Source organism: Rhinoderma darwinii, chromosome 12, assembly GCF_050947455.1.
Source record: "Rhinoderma darwinii isolate aRhiDar2 chromosome 12, aRhiDar2.hap1, whole genome shotgun sequence".
Taxonomy (NCBI): Eukaryota; Metazoa; Chordata; class Amphibia; order Anura; family Rhinodermatidae; genus Rhinoderma; species Rhinoderma darwinii.
Genome location: NC_134698.1, coordinates 64,797,378 through 64,817,302, shown reverse-complemented (window position 1 = coordinate 64,817,302; position 19,925 = coordinate 64,797,378). Strand labels below are relative to the sequence as shown.

The window sequence follows — 19,925 nt, the reverse complement described above, 5'->3', positions numbered from 1 at the left end:
CTAGGAAGTACCTAATGTGTGACCTGCCTTTTATGTAACATTTTAGACAAAGGGATTCTTTCTCCTAGGGAAACCAGCCAAGGAACAAAAGGAGGCAGCAGAATGATTATGTCAAACATACGATGGAACTGCAATTGGGGATACTAAATTGTACTAATAAACTTCATCTTCCATTTACAGGAGCCAAACATGAATAAATATTAAGCGCCCCCATCTAATACATTTTATTCAGGAAACTGTCCAGGAAAAAAAAAAAAAGAATAATGTCCATACTACCATTGCATGGCAATCCCTGAAGACATGCAGTCAGTATACATTATTCAGGAAAGTTCTGCAAGGGCAAAAAGGTTTGGTCATTTCTAAAGGTCTTTTTACACTGGCCAATTAAATCGGGCAAACGTCCGATAATTGCCCTGTGTAAACAGGGCAGCGACCAGTAGATGAACGAGCAAACTCGTACAACTCGTACATCGGCTGATTGTATCGTTTCAAATGGGAAAAATATTCTCGTTGTTGGAAGCACATCTCCCTGTGTAAACAGGGAGCAGTGCACCCGACATGATACAAATATATGGGGACAAGCGATCGGATTAAGACCCCATACTATCTCCTTGTGAAAAGAACAAACGAGCGCCACTCAACTAGCTGCGGCTCATTTACACAGACATGTTTGCATCTGTTTCATTATGTAATTATTTTTAAAAAAAATATTCCAAAAGTGGGTATGGATCCCAGCAGAGGGAAGAAGAAATGAATATTTCCATAACAAATTTTCTAGAGAAAAAAACAGGCAAAAACACATTCAGAGAACATTTATGGTTCTACCACTTATACTAGAACAATAAACAATGAACGAAAATCACAGTAAAAATAAGTCTTTTAGTCGTTTTTAGTTGTTGTTAAACAATCTATTCAGCTCTTTAATCGGGGAGGGTTTATGACAACTAATATGGTGGCCATTATGGGTCCCATAGGGTTACCACCAAGTTGTTTTTTAGATTCCTAAATGGTGAAAAGATGCCATGTCCATGTACAACTTGGCTGGTTTGTCATTCGTGAGTGTAGGAAAGCTTAGTGATGGCCCATGTGGGAGTTGTAATGGCCACCTTATTGGTAGTCACCAAGCCTTTCATTAAACACTAAAAAGACAAATTTTTATTTTATTTTTTGTAATTTAGCTGAAAATTTTTATTATAGTTTGTATGTCCTTGTTCATTTTTTAAAAAACGGAAATTATGTTCTCACCACTTAAGGAAATTAAATTTTTCCTTACACCGCACACAGGAGGAGGGCTGTTTATTGCTCATAAAATCAATAAATTACTAGCAGTGTCCACTAAACACTAAAGTAGCAGGGTTATAGACAGAGCAGTGTTCATGCATACTATTAGATAAGGAAATATTCCACAGGGCAATACAGAAATGCCTCCCATTCTATACGAACCTTCTACAGGCAGAAAGTGTAACCGATATTAGTAGTTTTTACAATTCCAGTGTGGTTTAGAAAATAAAAGGAGAGATCTGATTGGTTGATACAGGAGCTCCTCTAACTTGGCTTTTACATAAAACTTTTTATTGTATAAAAAAAAATTGCGATGTGGCTTCCTATGAAATATATACGAAAGGATGAACACATCATTCATAGTACATTTACTTGCCAAAAAATAAAGTTTTCTATATATATATATATATATATACATACACACACACACACACACACATATACATACATACATTACATACACAGGTCCTTCTCAATGAATTAGGTCATCGAAAAGTTAATTTATTTCAGTAATTTAATTCAAAAAGTGAAACTCATATTATATAGATTCATTACACACAGATTGATCTATTTCCAGCATTTGTTTCTTTTAATGTTGAAGATTATGGCTAACATTTAATGATAACCCAAAATTTTGTCTCTCAGAAAATGTTAATATTTGGTAAAAGTTGAAGATAGTAGACTCATGGGGTGACACTAATCAGCTAATCAACATAACACACCTGCAAAGGTTTCCTAGGCCTTTAAATGGTCCAACAGTCTGGTTCAGTAGGCTACACAATCATGGGGAAGACTGCTGACTTGACAGTTGTCCAGAAGACAGTCATTGACACACTCCACAAGGAGGGTAAACCACAAAAAATCCTTGCTAAATAATCTGCTGTTCACAGAGTGCTGTATCCAAGCGATTTAATGGAAGGTTGAAAGGAAGGAAAAAAGTGTAGAAGGAAAAGTTGCACAAGCAACAGGGATAACCGCAGCCTTGAAATGATTGTCAAGAAAAGGCCAGTCAAGAATCTGTGGGAGATTCACAAGGAGTGGACTGTGACTGGAGTCATAGTTAGTACGGCTGAAAAAAAGACACATGTCCATCAAGTTCAACCAAGTCAGTGCTTCAAGAGTCACAACACACAGAGGTATCCAGGACACGGGCTACAACTGTCGCGTTCCTTGTGTCAAGTCACTAATGACACAGAGACAATGTCAGAGGCGTCTTACCTGGGCTAAGGAGAAAAAGGACTGGTCTGTTGCTCAGTGGTCCAAAGTCCTGTTTTCAGATTAAAGTAAATTTTGCATTTCATTGGGAAATCAAGGTCCCAGAGTCTGGAGGAAGAGCGGAGAGGCATCAATCCAAGTTCCATGTGGTCCAGTGTGAAGTTTCTACAGTCAGTGTTGGTTTGGGGAGCCATGTCATCTTCTGGTGTTGGTCCACTGTGTTATATCAAGGAAATTTTAGAGCACTTCATGCTTCCCTCTGCTGACAAGCTTTATGGAGATGCTTTCATTTTCCAGCAGGACTTGGCACCTGCCGACACTGCCAAAAGTAACAATACCTGGTTTAATAACCACAGTATCACTGCGCTTGATTGGCCAAACTCGCCTGACCTAAACCCCATAGAGAATCTATGGGGTATTGTCAAGAGGAAGAGGAGACACCAGACCCAACAATGCAGATGAGCTGAAGGCCACTATCAAAGCAACCTGGGCTTCCATAGAACCAGGGCAGTGCCACAGGCTGATCACCTCCATGCCATGACGCATTGATGCAGTAATTCATGCAAAAGGAGGCACGACCAAGTATTGAGGGCATATACTGGACATACTTTTCAGTAGGCCAACATGTCGGTATTAAAAAACATTTTTGAATTTTGTCTTATTTAATATTCAAATTTTCAGAGACACTAAATTTTGGGTTTTAGCCATAATCTTCAACATTAATAGAAAAAAATGCTGGAAATAGATCACTCTGTGTGTAATGAATCTATAGAATATATGAGTTTCACTTTTTGAATTGAATTACTGAAATAAATTAGTTTTTTTATGACATTCTAATTCAGGACACACACACACTTGGTTGTGCCATGCATAAGGTTTGATATATGAAAGGTCATTTATTGATCCAAAGCTATTGCTTCCAAGGACAGGACTTCAACATGTAAAGGAGAAAAGATTTTGCATGTATTTTAAAACGTATTCACTTAGCCCATCCCCCAACAAATTGACCAAGTTTCACCTTAGAGAGCAGACGTCAATTCAAATACTGTCATCTTTATTTTTCAAAGCTTTTGAAATATACTAGGCTGTGATAGTATGAGTAATCATTGCAAGAAGCAGAAGAAAAGAGAAAAAAAATATGATGGGGAAAACTCTAGGCCTTAAGACAGAGACAAACATTGGGCTTAAAAATACTTAGGGTATGTTCACACGCAGTAGCAAAATACGTCTGAAATTACAGAGCTTTGTTTTCGCCTGAAAACACCATGATTTTCAAACGTTTTTGTAGCAACTTTCGCTGCGTATTGTAGACATTATTGGAGCCGTTTTTAAATGGAGTCAATGAAAAACGGCTCTAGAAACGTCCCGAAAAGCAACATGCACTTCTTTAACGCGGGCGTCTTTTGACAGCGACGCGTAAAATGACACCTCATGGGAACAGAACATCGTAAAACCCATTGAAAAGAATGGACAGATGTTTGTAGGCGTAATGGAGCAATTTTTTCAGGCGTAATTCGAGGCGTAAAACGCTCAAATTACATCTAAAAATAGTGTGTGTGAACATACCCTTACTTGTTTAAGGCATGGGCAGCTTTCTTCAGACAGACATTCCCAACATGTGATCTGGCATTTTTAGGCCCCTTTACATAAATCAAAATAATCAAGTTACAGTGTGCTCAAAAGTATAACCATGCCATAATAATTACAGAGAAGGCCCAGTTATTTTTAATGACTGCACAATCCATTAAAATTTTGATCTTTTCAAATAATTTGAGCCCTGGTGAACATGTCACATTTTAGTAGTGTGCACCCCCCCCCCCTCTTCCGGTTTCCAATTGGGGTCCGTTTACTTTGTATGTCCTTTAAATTCTTCTCTGACAAAAGTAATTTGATCAGTCGAGGGAAAAAAAAAAATAACAAAAATCAGTCTTCCACACCACCCAAGTGCAGTATGTGCCCACCCCACCAAGCCAAAGTCAAGATCCAAAAAGGATGTGCCATTTCTTGTACTCTGCACATACTTGTGCCACGGGCTTTCCATTAGCTTTATACCATTCTTGCGATCAAAAATACTGGAACCCTCAACGGAAACCAGACAGGCCCAATTAGAAAAGTCAACGGGGTCCATCAGGATGCAATTATAAAATCTCAATTAAAACCAGAAGCCATGAGACTAGTGTGATCAGAGCCTTACATTTCAAGTATTAGTACTGGGTCACTCTAGAAGATTATACATTAATATATATAGATTATAGATTAATATATATACATATAATACGTAACATCTAATTAGAAGGCAAATGCACATAAAAACCACAAACCTCTTATGGAATGTGTAATTGTAGCAGAGACAATACCCCGTGTTGTCCCTTTCACAGTAGAGCGAAGGACTCAATCTATGTCTAATAGAAGGACACACAAACCCTTTGAATTCAGGCTGAATTCTAAGCAAATACAATGTTTGCTCATGGCTTTAAGTTATTAAAAAACAGTTAAACATCAGAGTAAATATAAAATACCATTACCCTGTGTACTTTCTCCGGTAAAAATTTTGTGAAAATGTTGCATAGAAGAATGGAGGGGGGAGTCCGTGGTAATTTATGACCTGCTATATGTGAGAATACCCTAAAGGCAACAAATTCTTCGGCAATTGACAGGAAATCTAAATCTCCTGCTGGAGTATAGGATTTCTCTGGAAGTGGTAATGGAACATTTGGTGGCAAGGTTAGTGTTGTCAAGCAACTGCACAATTCACATAGAAAAAACACAAAAGGGAACGTAAACAGCAAAACAGGTTTTAAAGGGTGTCCATATACATTAGATTAAAGTCAGCCGAACCCACAGACGTAGGCGCGAGTAGCAGACGATGCCTTCATGGGAGAAGCAGAAAAAACAAAAACAGCAGTAATGTTGGATTTTAAAATGACCGATCCTTTGTTCTAGCAAAAGATAAGCAGCTGCCAGAGGCTTGTACCCCTCATCCCATTGAAATAGGTTAATAAGGGAATCGGGAGGTTGTCAGACAACTAGCTTGTGTATGGGCACCTTTAGGCGATCGTTCATTTGCAAAGGTATAGTTATACATTTTTAATATAAAAAGGTCTCTTGATCAAGCCCATATGAAAACTCTTAAAGCTGTACACACGTCAATTTCTACCACCTAATCATGAAATAATTCTCAGCAGTTTACAAACAGACTACCAAGCATGATGGGAATACGCTGAAACTGTATTACGTCCCAACATGCATGCACAATTTTGATAGTCAAGTACTAGCATAGTGGAAGGTGGACCCATCACAAACAACCTTTGAAAAAACACCATTGTATTGGCCAAGCTAATAATCATAAGAATGCCACCTACTACTTCACTAGAAACTCGTAGCGTCCGAGACACGAGGCATTTCCTGAAAAAGAAGCATGTTTATGACTGATCCACCTTAAGGGCTCCTTGTATTTTGCATTTAAATGGACAAAAAGGAGACGGCTGACAGGATATTGGTCTTCTTGGAGATAGAGATCAGATTTAACAAGGCTCAAACACAAGACGAGATGAGCGTGTTCCTTTCCAATTTAATAATTTTAGACAGCATTAAAGCAGACAGTTTATTACCATGTAAAATTTGTTATATAAAATTTACAAAATATATAAAATACATGATTATAGTATACATAAATCCCATAATAAAAGGCATATGGGAACCAATACTTTCCATGCATAATGCATGCAAATATTTAACGGAAGGGACCCAGCCAATATACTGGAAGAGCGTCTGAGATGTCCCTCCCACTCGGTGAGCCTGGCAAATTCTAAATGCATCACTGGATTCAAAATCCTTCAGCTAAAAAGAGTATAGTTGGAAAAATGCAAATTTCTTCTGACAAATATAAAAAGGTGCAACTTCAGAGGGAATGTTAAGAATGTCCTAAACTGTTCTAATGTTCCAAACTGAAGGGTGGATCTTAAGCAACCACCTTGATGGACCTCTTAAGATTGGGTTCTGGAGAAGTTCCCAGTGTCTGCATCGGACAACTAATTGATTCAGAGTTTCGGAAGTAGAACAGATTTCACAAGTCAACATAAGTTACTGTAAACCTTTTAAATATTCGCACAAATGATACAAATTTATTTACAGAGTAAAAACAAAGGGGTCAAGAACAGTCGGAAAACATTTGATGCTTCAAACGGTCGTCATCAACTTTAGAGACCCAGATCGAAAGCGAAGAATTTTCTTCTTTAGATTGTGTGAGGCTTTGATTTTGACAAAGGCCTTGGCTGTGGTTTGAAGGTCAACAGCGGTGGCTGCTTGCATGGGAAGGGTATGGACAAATTGAGACCAAATAAGTCCTCCGCTCTCATCCGTATCACTTGACGTTGTACTTTCTCCAACAAATTCAACCTCACTTAAACTGGACTCGCTGTCCCCAAAACAGTTCGTAGTGTAGTTGCTCTTCTCATCTTCACTGGTGTCTACAACAGTGGAATGAAACAGAGACTCACATTCTGCAGAATACTCAGAGTCACTAGGTATGTAAGTATACGGGCTGGCATATGGAAGAGGCACTTGACTATAAACTCCAAGCATCTCCCTCTGGTTTCGCCGTCTTGCTCTCCGTAAAGCTTCTTCGTACGATATTTCAGCTGAGGACTTCCACCTACGATAGTCTCCTCTTTTATGTCTAGGCTTAGCCAAAACCACATCTTTTGCATGTCCATGAGGTTTGCTGCCAGACTTACTACCCCCTGGATTTTTACCAACAATACCAGTCTCTACTTGCGAATTGACAACTTTTTTACCTCTTGGCAAAACCTTCCTTACTTTTTTATTTGCGTCCAGGTCATCTGGAAACCTACATTTCTTTATTACAACCTTACCCTTTTCCTTCAACGTCTGAGAGCCATTGTCCATAACATTCTGCATACTTGACTTGTGTTTTAATGTTGAGCTCTTGACAATCTTTACATTTTTGGTACTTTTATGGAGTTTAACACCTTGTTGTTGCGCGGGAATATAATGTGCATTGACCAACAGCCCTTCATCTAAGCTCTGAGAGGAGGATCCTTCACTCTTGAAGTCTAATGGAGGTCTCTCATCATGAGATGATCCATGATAAGAGTTTATTGTATTTTTGGGTGAAATCCTTTTTGGTGGTGGCACAATTTTAACCTCCTGAGGAAGAGGGACAATAATGAGTGGTTCCTTGGGAGATCCGTTGAAAAGTGGATTGGAAATCTTGGGGAAAACATTACTGGTAGGACAGGGGTTTCCATGCATTTCCTTTGGAATATTTGATGTTCCAACCACAGGGCCCCTTCCAAGATTTTGACAGACAGGCTTCACAGAGTTCCGTAAAATAGTTTGGCTTTGTAGTTCATTATTACTTGGCTGGAAACTCTGGATTGAAGGCATCTTTTTACTTTCCAGCTGTTCACTTTGAGATTCCTTCGAGCACTGTTTAAGAGAAGGGTAAGTGCTATTGTCCACAGAGGTTATTCCAGAGGAATGTAAACATGGCTGTTTAGGATTCTTCAGGTTAGTGGTGCTGTTATGAGAGATGCCACCAGTCTGTTTGACACACATACTCCCATGTCGTAAAATACCTTTTCCTGGGTCTACATTTACACTCGTTCTGGGTTTGTTAGTCCGTACAGGATGTGATTTTTTCTGAATTATGCCTAAAATGTAACCATCCAATTTTTTACTAGAAGGAAGAGGTACGGGGCAGAAACTACTCTGTTGCTGAAGAGAGTCTTCATGTTTTAGGGAATCCAGTTCCAGCACTAAACAGTCAGTCACATTTTCACCCATTTCAACCTCCTCCTCCGCTTTTACATTACCCATCATAGATAGTAAAAACATGGGACTCTGCACTGCCACAGCATGCAGAGGGCTTGGATATCTGTATATATCATTGCCATTTTTGGAGACGAGATCACACTGGTACTTTGGGTGTACATCAGCAACAACTTCAGTGGTATTTGAATGGGGTGCCGAAAAGGAGCGGCGCACCGTGCCTGTACTTTCACACTGGCCTTCGCTGTAGTCCAACCATTCAAAGAAGTCATCTGAAATGGAGGTTGAAGAAAAAAAAAAATACATTACCAACACTAGATTTATTACATCAAGTAATATAAAGCATTCTAAATTAATTCTACAGAAATTAAGGTCAGGGAGGTATGGTGTGACACTAAAGGCCCCTCTCAGCTAAGTCTACAAGACTTAAGAGCTGTACCACAGGCCAGGCAGACTGCAGAACAATGTTCCCACTAGGTCTCTAAGTTTTTGTTGCATATATTGGTTTATATTTAACCAGATTTTTCCAATTACCACCCATGGTAGATCTCCAAGTACTAGTCATGCTTAAAAAGGGGTTGTCCATTAGTAGAAAAACATGGCTGCTTTCTTCCCAAAACAGCACCACACCTTTCCACAGGTTGTATGTGGTATTGCAGCCTAGTCGGATTTATTTTAATAGCGGTAAGTTGCAATACTTGACGACTCTTGTACAGGCCTGGCGCTGTTTTTAGAAGAAGGCAGCCATGCATTTCTAATTTAGCTTCTTAAAAATAAATAAGACTGTATTGGAAGGGTTGACCATTACAAAGACGAAGGCAAGAAAGTTCACTAAATTGACACAAGTGCAAGTGTGGCTGAAAAACACCACAAGGGTCTTCTAAACTGACTAACACAACCAAAATCTGTAAATGGGGGCAGGGAAGTAGGAGACTCCACCAGAAAACCTTACCTGCTGATCTTGGTTGACCATCTGGGATGTTTAATGATGCTTCCAGGGGGCTGCAAAAGCAGGTGCTAGACTGACAGCTGGATAAACACTCACTGAAGACAGAGTTTGAGGAATTGGAAAGAGATCCTGATGTCCCATCACTCAACTCATAAAATCCTAAAAATAAAAAAAAATGAAGACATTCTCAGGGAAAATTCATTGCAGATGTACAACAGAATTACTACGGACTTCAGAAATATTAAATGATTAAAAAAAAATTAAATGGTTATCCATTCCAGCGATGCCATATTACCAACTGTGGATAGTTTTTTTTTATATTTTATAATTTACAATAGTTTTCACAATTTGAGTCACAACTATTGTCCTACATTATACGATGACAACCCAGAAGGTCCAAAAATAAAATGAAAATCTAGTTAGCAATTTTAATCTTCCACGCAAATTAAAAAAAAAATAAAAAAATAAAAAAATAAGTTCTTCGCTATTGTTACCAAGTGTTCTCAGTAATAACTTCAACCAGGGCCAGTAAACATTCTTTCACTTACCTGAACTAGGACGGCTGTCAGTTTCTAAATGCTCTTCAGTTGTCTTTTCCACGTCAATTTTTAAGTCATTTATCTGTTTGTCAAGTTCATGAAGTTGGGTTAATAGGCCGGCATCCCTCTTTCTCAAGCAGTTCTGTGGAAAGTATAAAAATACAATATTTAAATAAAAACAACATATCAGATATATATATAAAAAAAAAAAAAAAAAAAAACACCACATACAACCAAAATAAAGGAAAGAGTGCAGCGTTGTACCACAAGTAAAATAGCCAAACCCCTCACACAGATACAGAACGGTTTGACATTTGGAGTCTGATAAGAACCAGATACCACATCTAAGGGGGTTAAAATGTCTTCCAAATCATAGCGCCAGCCCGATTGTCTACGGTAGTTTGTACAGTCATCAACCACAGAAGTACCGCATTGTTTTAGCATCGGTAATATTTTATCAAAACATTTAATCCTAGGATTTAGGGCTCATGCACACGACCTCAGAGCTGTACGGTGCCATAATGCAGCACCTATGGAATCTTTGGGGAGGACGGCCAAGTTCCTCATCATTTTTCATACATATTCAGAGTCACTTAGGCTTTCTAATCACACGTCAGTCATCACTACTAGTCATTTTAAGTCAGAGTGACCAAAACAAATGACATAGTATAAAAGAATATAAGGGACAAGATAGATTGGTGCAAGTGACAAATTATTTAATTCTAGACGCTAAAGTAGTTTATTGTATTATATTTGCCGTCCTTTCAGCGGACACAAGACCCTACTGAGAGAAGTGCCTAGGGCACACATGCAAAGGGGCTTTATTGTATAGAAAAGAGCCGCAGATATACTACACCTGTGAGCGCCCCCTGGTGGCCTCACTGCGTCCTCTGCTTCTTTTTCCCAAATAAGGTCTGCCTTTTTACCTAAAGCCTCAAGTCCGTTATCCCAAGACAATTCCGACTGCGCCAATATACTATTTCCACAACATGTGCTAGAAGACTTATTAGGAAAATTAATCTTCCATATTTATACGAGAGTCACAAATCCTCCGAATGGTCATATTACAGCCTGCCTGGCTTTAGCAGCTTGCTGTGCAGGACTGCTGGGCGTCAGTGCTAGCCTCAGGATTACATGGGGAACAACTGAAAGGATCATGTAGGGACAGAGGGTCATTGAGAAAGCAGTCAGGGCTTCACATTATAAAGCTCATTGTTCAGCAATGAATATCAGAACTTCATAATGCACCAACCACTACCCCCAAGAATGAATATAGCACTACAGTAAATCCTCAACAACCCACCCCTCCCCCCACCGATCGCCCATGCTATACTAGAATATGACAAACACCCACCACTTCCTCACCTGGCTTTAATCCTTAGTCAAACGGTGGGGGATGCAATTAAATTGTTGCAATCAGTTCATGATATGATTAGGAATATTATACAATTCCCATTAATTAAATTCAGACCTTGACATATTCTATGCATCAGATATATATATATATATATATATATATATATATATACACACACACACACACACACACCTCTGTCTATTTACAGCCTGCAGACCCCTATACTCAAATATTTACACTCAATTAGAATATGCTACACTCAAGTATTTCCTATATTTGATCAATGCAGGAGTGTCATTGTCTCTGGTGTAGCTACACAGGAGTGAGAGAGATAGATCTATATCTCTCACCGATCAAATCTACCCCCCCCCCCCCTAATAATATACATACAGACCCCTACCCTAGTGCATTCAGTGCTCTGTAACAGTTACATACCCCAGTATAGTATCTAACCCCTTCTGTAAGACCCCAGTATATTATACTCTTATCTTGTATAGCATGGAGAGCCTAATACAGTGTATATCCCTTCTGGAAGACCCCAGTATAGTATAACCCCGTTTTTATAGAATAGAGAATCTAATACAGTGTATACACCACTCCTTCAAGACCCCAGTATTGTATCCCCCTACTCTTATTACATAGAGATCCTCATTCAGTATATGACCCCTTCCTGTAAGCCCCCAGTATAGTATCCCCCTCTTTTATAGCAGAGAATTTAATGCAGTGTATACCCCTTTGTAAGACCCCAGTATAGTATCCCCCTCTTTTATAGCAGAGAATTGAATGCAGTGTATACTCCTCTGTAAGACCCCAGTATAGTATACCCCCTTTTTTTGGCATACTGATTATAATACGGTGTATACCTCTCCTGTAAGACCCCAGTATTGTATGCACCTCTTATAACAGAGACCCTAATACAGTGTGTAGCCCCCCTGTAAAACCCCAGTATGGCACCATCCCCCCTCTTCTATGGCATAGAGACCCCCACACGGTGTATTTTCCCTTCTTCAGCTGCAGACTGCTCTGTAACATACCAATTGCTTCTTTAGCAGCAGAATATTCTCCTCCAAGAACCTTTCCTCCAGACTCCTGGGACTGTCCCCTTTAATAACAGGGGCATCTCCTGCGGTCCCCGCTGCGGGGCTCAGCGCAGCCTTCACCAGGGTCTCCTGCCGGAGCCGCAGGTATGCCAGCTCGCCCAGTCCTGCCAGGGTGGCTTCCAGGCGCTCCCGGGTCCTCTGGCGCTCAGACTCAGCCTCACACTTCTCTTTGCGCCGTGGGGAGCTCCCCTTGGGCAGATCAGAGGCGGCTACTATCGGCTTCATCCTGGGAGCCCAGCGCCAATTCCCCGCTACATCCACAGCTGCCACAAATCCTGCGCGCAACGTGCAACCTCCCAGCGATCAAGGTCTTGTCTGCAGCATATTGCACCCTCCTCCTAAGCAGCCGCGATGTGTAATGACCGTCTCCTCCAGGAGCTGCCTGTGACAGCCCTACAGGGCTCTCACCTCCTCCAGACTTCCCGAGTAACTCCGTCCTTGTGCAGAGCAGCGCTCAGCCCCAGCCAGGCTAAGTAACAGCGCCGTGACGTCACCCGCCCCTCCCCCTACAACTCTGGCCAGGCTGAGGTACACAGGAGAGGTGACAACTCCATTCATTGCTCTACAAATGTATAGAAATGGCTTCTGCTAAATGGCATGCTCATCAAGAGTGTGTCCTAATCATCAGTGCCAGGGTCCAATATTTTATATGACGCAAGTGTAACTGATCATCAAGTATAATTATTCTGTAATATCACAGTTAGGGTATGTTCACACGGCGGGGGTCCGTAACGGCTGAAATTACGGGGATGTTTCAGCCTGAAAACATCCCCGTAATTTCAGCCGTACCGGCATGTGCAGGCGCTTGAATGCCGCGTCAATTACGGCCGTAATTAGCGCTGCTATTCATTGGAGTCAATGAATAGCGGCTCCAATTACGGCCAAAGAAGTGACAGGTCACTTCTTCTACGCGGGCGTCTATTTATGCGCCGTCATTTGACAGCGGCGCGTAAATATACGCCTCGTGTGAACAGACAAACGTCTGCCCATTGCTTTCAATGGGCAGATGTTTGTCAGCGCTATTGAGGCGCTATTTTCGGGCGTAATTCGGGGCAATAACGCCCGATTTACGTCCGTAAATAGGCCGTGTGAACATACCCTTAGGGTATGTTCACACGGCCTATTCACGGACGTAATTCGGGCGTTTTTCGGGGCAATAACGCCCGATTTACGTCCGTAAATAGGCCGTGTGAACATACCCTTAGGGTATGTTCACACGGCCTATTCACGGACGTAATTCGGGCGTTTTTGCCCCGAATTACGTCTGAAAATAGCGCCTCAATAGCGCTGACAAACATCTGCCCATTGAAAGCAATGGACAGACGTTTCTCTGTTCACACGAGGCGTAATTTACACGCCGCTGTCAAATGACGGCGCGTAAATAGACGCCCGCGTCAACGAAGTGACCTGTCACTTCTTTAGCCGTAATTGGAGCCGTTATTCATTGACTCCAATGAATAGCAGCGCTAATTACGGCCGTAATTGACGCGGCGTTCAAGCGCCTGCACATGCCGTTACGGCTGAAATTACGGGGATGTTTTCAGGCTGAAACATCCCCGTAATTTCAGCCGTTACGGACCCCCGCCGTGTGAACATACCCTTAGGGTATGTGCACACACACTAATTACGTCCGTAATTGACGGACGTATTTCGGCCGTAAGTAGTGGACACTACCAAGTGCAGGGAGCCGGGCTCCTAGCATCATACTTATGTACGATGCTAGGAGTCCCTGCCTCTCCGTGGAACTACTGTCCCGTACTGAAAACATGATTACAGTACGGGACAGTTGTCCTGCAGCGAGGCAGGGACTCCTAGCATCGTACATAAGTATGATGCTAGGAGCCCGGCTCCCTGCACTGTGTTCGGTCCGGTACTTGCGGCTGAAATACGTCCGTCAATTACGGACGTAATTAGTGTGTGTGCACATACCCTTAGGGTATGTTCACACGCACTAATTACGGACGTAATTCGGGCGTTTTTGCCCCGAATTACGGCTGTCAAATGACGGCGCGTAAATATACGCCCGCGTCAAAGAAGTGACCTGTCACTTCTTTGGGCGTAATTGGAGCCGATGCTGCTGCAGAATCAACTGTAGCCTCTGGTGCCGATGTGTCCTCGCTCGTCTGACACTATGCAGGACCTGTGAGTGACGACACAGCGTGATCTCTCGAGAACACGCTGTGTCTGCACTGCCAGAAGCTGGGCGTTCTGAAGAGAAGTGGATGATACTTCTCGTCAGAACGCCCAGCTAGTAAAAGTAGTAAACACGCCCCGATGTACGCACATAATACACGCCCAGTTGTACTTTTACTTTTAAACACGCCCACTTGGACTTTTGCAAGCCTCATTTGCATAACTACAAAAATGGTCATAACTTGGCCAAAAATGCTCGTTTTTTAAAAATAAAAACGTTACTGTAATCTACATTGCAGCGCCGATCTGCTGCAATAGCAGATAGGGGTTGCAAAATCTGGTGACAGAGCCTCTTTAAAATGTTCATAACTTGGTCAAAAATAAACGTGTTTTTAAAAAAACAAAAACTGTAGTTATCTACATTAAAGCACCTATTAGATTAGGTAGGAGATAGGGCACTTAGAAACTGGTGACAGAGCCTCTTTAAGTAAATTGATGCTTTTAATAAAGTAAATAAAATACAGAAGAGGGTATATAGATGCAAGGGGCGAGGGGTTTCTGACAAAATCATGATGGGATCCTTATTCACACATCATATGACTGAGGCCCTACTGTTTTTGTTCCCCAACCCTTGTTGGACAGAAAGGTGACTTGCCATTTGTCCCAGTTCCCCTCTTGCTTGTTTGAAGTGCCTGTGGAGAGGGCCTGTCCTTCATTGTGATCACATCCAATGTTCCTTCATTTTAAAGGTGGCGTGGCTGGTATCACATGGTTTTTCTCAGCTAATCAGGCTGAGGCAACTGTGATTTAGGTTATGTTCACACGGCCCGGATTTGCCATAGGCAAACCCGCCGTAGTTATTTTTCCAAAAATCTGCTGCAAAAAGTTTCAGTGCGGATATTTTTTTGAGCGTGTTAATGGAGTAAAGAATACCCCAGATACATGCACTGTCAGCAATTTCACTGCGGAGTCCACAGAATCCTGAGCGTGTGAACATGGCCTTACACTCAGCTCACGCTAAATTTGTATTATCTTCTTGTTTTACAACGTGGTAGCCTGTTCAAATTCTATGGTATCATCCATCTATTTTATGCAGAGCCTTTCTACGACCTGGATACCTTCCTGTAAATATACGGGAAGGTGTCCGTGAGCAATAGAAATGAATTGGTCCGTACTTTGATCCGCAATTACGATCCGTAATTGCGGATCAAAATTACGGCCGTGTGCATGGGGCCTAAGCCATCTTCAGCCTAGCAAGTAGCGCCGATCACAGCCGAAAATGCAGGGCGCTCAGCTGAGCGCTTCCACACCTTTGTTTCAGCGACGGTGGGGTCACTGCACTCAGACTCCCACCAATCAAAAATTCTGTCTCTGAGATATCAAAAGTTTTTGGAAAGTGCAGCTACTCTTTCAGTTTTCTACTTGAGCCCATCTTCAGCCTAATGAGGAGCGCCAATCACAGACGAAGATGAAGGGCGATCTGCTGAGCACTCCAGCACCATAGTTTTGGCAACGATGGAGATCTCAGCACCTGGACCCCTATCGATCCAAACTTCTGATATGTCTCTATAAAATATCAAAAGTTATGTGAGAGCGCAGTTACTCTTTAAATGTTGCAAATGTTTAAATTTTCTTTTAAATGGTCACTTTTTTTCTTGCATCTCTAAATATGGATTCCAAGGACCAGCACTGTATTTCATTCTGTATATTTGCATGTAGGATTATAGTTTTTGCCCAGCGCTTGTTCATTCAAGCCTTCCGATCCAGGGATTTATGAGCCACATTAACGTCAGGAAATCACTTTTGAGTCTCTCAAAGACTCTGCTAATTTGCTTCTTTTCTATTTGCCTTTTTCATGTCATATTTTTCTTCGTTGTTTCTTTTTGTTTCCATAGGAACTGTCTTCACCATGTAAGGGATGGTTTAGCACCTCTTGGTGTTTAACTGGCCTGCCACCACCCAGGCATGCTCAGACAAGACAGAAGAAGCCTAAGTTATATATAAATGTAAGTGTCTCTTCTCCCCGTAAGGGCCGGTTCACATCACCGTTGCCATTCTGTTGAGGGGTTCCGTCGGGTTAACCCCTCAACGGAAAGGAAAACGGAAACCTAAGCTTCAGTTTCCCTCACCTTTGATATCAATGGTGACGGAAACTTTGAAGTCGACTGCGCTATTGATTCCGTAAAACGACGGAACCCTGTCACAACGGTGACAGACGGAAACCATTAGCTAGGTTTCCGTCACCATTGAGTTCAATGGTGAGGGACACGCAAGCTGAGGTTTCCGTTTCACTTTCCGCTGAGGGGTTAACCGACGGAAACCTCTGACAGAGCCCCTCAGCGGACACTAACACTGATGTGTACAGGCCCTTACATTTTATTCCTGTATATGCAATGAAAAGTTAGAATGTACAATGTAAATTTACTGATATATAGTGTATATGGCACATGGCATGATTTGATAATTGATGTAACACATGCTTTAGATGAGAAAAAAAAAATCATTACACTTCATGCTTCAACATTAAAAGAAATCCATCACTAAGATCGATTACTTTTAATTGGGGCATGCCCCTCTCCTAAATGTCAACCAGGGCCAAACGACAGCATGTGACCCTGCCCCACTGAGCCCTCAGTGAGAAAAACTAAGTGGGCTCATAAAAAAACTCTCAGACTTGCTTGAAGTACTTTTTGTTTTAAATTCATATAAGAGGTGGGGGGAGGGTATCGCTAACATTTAGACTCTTTTGGCCTTAGCTCGAGTGACACTGGCAGTACCAGGCACAACTGCCCATATGGACGAGCTGCTGTGCCTCTGTAGCCCCTTCAATGTGCTGACTGCCAGGGGTTGGACCCCCACCGATCAAACATTGATGTCCTATCCTAAAGCTGGCCATAGACTTTAGATAGCTGTTAGCCGAACAATCAACTGACAGCTATTCCTACCCAAATACACTTGCACGCTCAGCGTGCCGGAGCGTGCTTCATGTTTTCATTAGGGAGAAAGGAGAAAGCCACTGCCAGACTCTTCTAGCTGCAGCTTTTCTACTAACGAAAAAATGGGTCGGGCAAGTTAAAATCCAACATACCTGACCCTTCTCTCCCTCGACATCTGCCATCGAGGGAGAGTCAGGACACACACTATGGTTGGCTGGTCCTACCAAAATCAGCGGGGTTCCGCCGACATACAGCTAATATGTATGGCCAGCTTTAGGAGGCACCATATGGGCGGCACACTGCATGCCTGCAGGTCTGTAATAGCGACAGTAAGGCAGGAACTCTTTTGATGATCAAGGCAGGTTTCAAAATACACCCCGCCTTCACTCTTAATACTCCCATCACCCTAAAGTTCAGCATGATAGCTTTTGGATGGACAATCATTCAGCATGTATGGTTGTGTCTCCACTATGCCATTGACTTTTTGGCATTTCTTTTTAAATCCATAAATTGTGCCCCTCCCTCCTTCAATGGCCGCCTATCCCACTTTCCAACCCTACCACAGGGACTCCGTGTTCCGACGTTGTGTATTAGACCGGAGTGGGACAGTATGTACGTTATAGTTTAGCACCTCTTAGTGCAGCACATTATTTCTATGTTATTTGCTGCAACTTGACTCAAATTATCTTTACTGGTGGGATGTTTATTTTGGGGAGATATGAATATTTACCAACCAAAAAAGTAATATGACTTAATTTCCAATTTGTAACTAAAACACAAGAGAAGAAAAAAATGTGTCGCATATAAGGCCGGTTTCTTGTATCAAATATATCCAGTGTGCTCCCTCTGTAATCTCTGCCTTGCACAGCAGTCTTGGCACTCAGCAGGAGGGCAGCCAGCAGAGTATACCCTTAATTAGCACCACATAATCTCCAAGGAGCCCGGCTGAACATGGGAAATGGATTTGTAATGACATTACAAATAGCTATCCTTCTGGGAGGAGAAATCCTCACTTCTCTATCATGGATAATATCCCAGGACCCCTAATCTTCAAATAGGCACAAATCACAGGGAAAATAGAAGCTAAGTTACAAATTGAAAACCGTGGTAAACCGTTTTGACTGGCACATTGAAAACATCTCTGAAATAACTTCATCTTATTAGTCAACGATGAGTTGATTTTGCAACGTAACATGCAATGCAGCAGCGTACGCCTTCAGAAACGTTTGCGAGAGTGTGGCGCAAAAGATTTATTATTGCAATAGAACAAAAAAATATATAATTTTTTTGCTAATTATCAATTTATAAAAAGTTGTATTTCCAAAAATGCAAAATAAACAGTTCAAAATATAGCTACACATAAAGAGTGCTCATGTGGGAACATAGGCACTCGAGAGTGGCATTCATAATGACACAAGGACACAGTTTCTATCATTTGGAAAGCATCAAAAGCCAATGGCAAATAAAAGCAGAGTAGAGGAGCTAAAAAGGTCAAGGACACGATGGATAAAGCAAGATACCTCCGCAGTGACCCAGTGAAAGGATGTGCTAGGATGCTACAGGGTTAGGTTCCTGTGCGGGGGGGGGGGGGGCACTTTCAGGACTATTACTCTGCCTAGGTTTAGGGGCAGATTTTCAGGGATGTTGAAGGGTATATGGTATTCCTTTGCCTCACCAATAAGGTGCATATTGGGTGGCATTATCCGCTCAAGGGACTACACTAGCATTTGCACTTAGTATTTGCAAATTTATATATTATTCTGTTTTGCACCTTGGTTGACATGGTGGCATGGTTGACAAAAAATATTATTATTTTTATCTTGAAGCTTTGTGACTTGATAAATTACTTTACCAGGGTCATTATACCATATACCAATAGGCACCAGATGCGAATTGTACCATTGACAACGTGGGACCCGTTACTAAATATTCCTGTCGATCATCATCAGTACAGTAATTACTCTCAGAAGGGATAGGTGAGGGAAATAACATACCAAGCTGCGCCCTTGGATACTATGAAGTCTACTTCTAGTCCTGGTGCCAATGTACTAATGTAGGAAATGAGAGTTTATCCTTCCTGCGCTTGCCTATGTTGATGATCCATGCAAAGTAATGAAGATTATTCCTACTACATTATTTCCACTGCCCACATCCTCACAATATACAATCTGTGGGTGCACTGAATATGTAAATGATATTGTTACTATGTGTTGTTATAGTAAGAGATCAGTCTACATGTAAAACACTGGTATATGAAGTGGACATGTGCCACCAATCAAAGTTAAATGGTTCCTGAAACCTTTCATTATTTCATTTAGTAAATTGCTCTTTCTGCTACTTTTTACTGCTTTCTAGAGCCTATACTTAAGTGTTTCCTGAATATCTAATTAATTAGCCTGTAAAATAATTAAAAATGCATGAGACAATGTTAACCCATAAATACAAGGAACTGTGACCGGAATATCGATATTGCTCTGATTATTGTGCATAGGTTAATGGAATAATTAAAGAGTACACCCCTGTAGATGAGGGACTTGTAAACTATTAGTCTGTAGTTAATGGTCAAATATGCTTAACTTATGAATTCTGGCTTCCGCACTCCAACCATGGGTCTATTTAGGC

General features: G+C 41.4%; 1 protein-coding gene and 1 long non-coding RNA gene across 2 annotated transcripts in view; one reads left to right on the top strand and one right to left on the bottom strand.

Moving 5' to 3' along the window:
• Positions 1-5,965: 5,965 nt before the first annotated feature.
• DACT1 (dishevelled binding antagonist of beta catenin 1) lies at positions 5,966-12,675 on the bottom strand. Its single transcript, XM_075843521.1, has 4 exons — positions 12,169-12,675; positions 9,787-9,919; positions 9,242-9,397; positions 5,966-8,561 (listed from the first exon to the last, which is right to left on the bottom strand). Exons 1-4 carry the CDS (start codon positions 12,457-12,459, stop codon positions 6,676-6,678), a joined length of 2,466 nt encoding a protein of 821 aa, XP_075699636.1. The 5' UTR covers positions 12,460-12,675; the 3' UTR covers positions 5,966-6,675.
• Positions 12,676-12,722: 47 nt separating this feature from the next.
• The window catches only part of LOC142664329 (uncharacterized), a 60,976-nt gene continuing 53,773 nt past the window's right edge, over positions 12,723-19,925 (top strand). Inside the window, exons 1-2 of the long non-coding RNA XR_012851270.1 lie at positions 12,723-12,775; positions 16,263-16,373. This is a non-coding gene — a long non-coding RNA (uncharacterized LOC142664329). The remainder of the gene's footprint in view (positions 12,776-16,262; positions 16,374-19,925) is intronic.

What these genes read in the sequence shown, in the direction of transcription:
- DACT1 (XM_075843521.1), bottom strand. Translation starts at nt 12,459, where the DNA reads ATGAAGCCGATAGTAGCCGCCTCTGATCTGCCCAAGGGGAGCTCCCCA. An exon ending in TGCTGCTAAAGAAGCAATTG is followed by an intron (nt 9,920 to 12,168) that starts GTATGTTACAGA and finishes TACTTTCCACAG; the next exon opens with AACTGCTTGAGAAAGAGGGA. An exon ending in TGACAGCCGTCCTAGTTCAG is followed by an intron (nt 9,398 to 9,786) that starts GTAAGTGAAAGA and finishes TTTTATTTTTAG; the next exon opens with GATTTTATGAGTTGAGTGAT.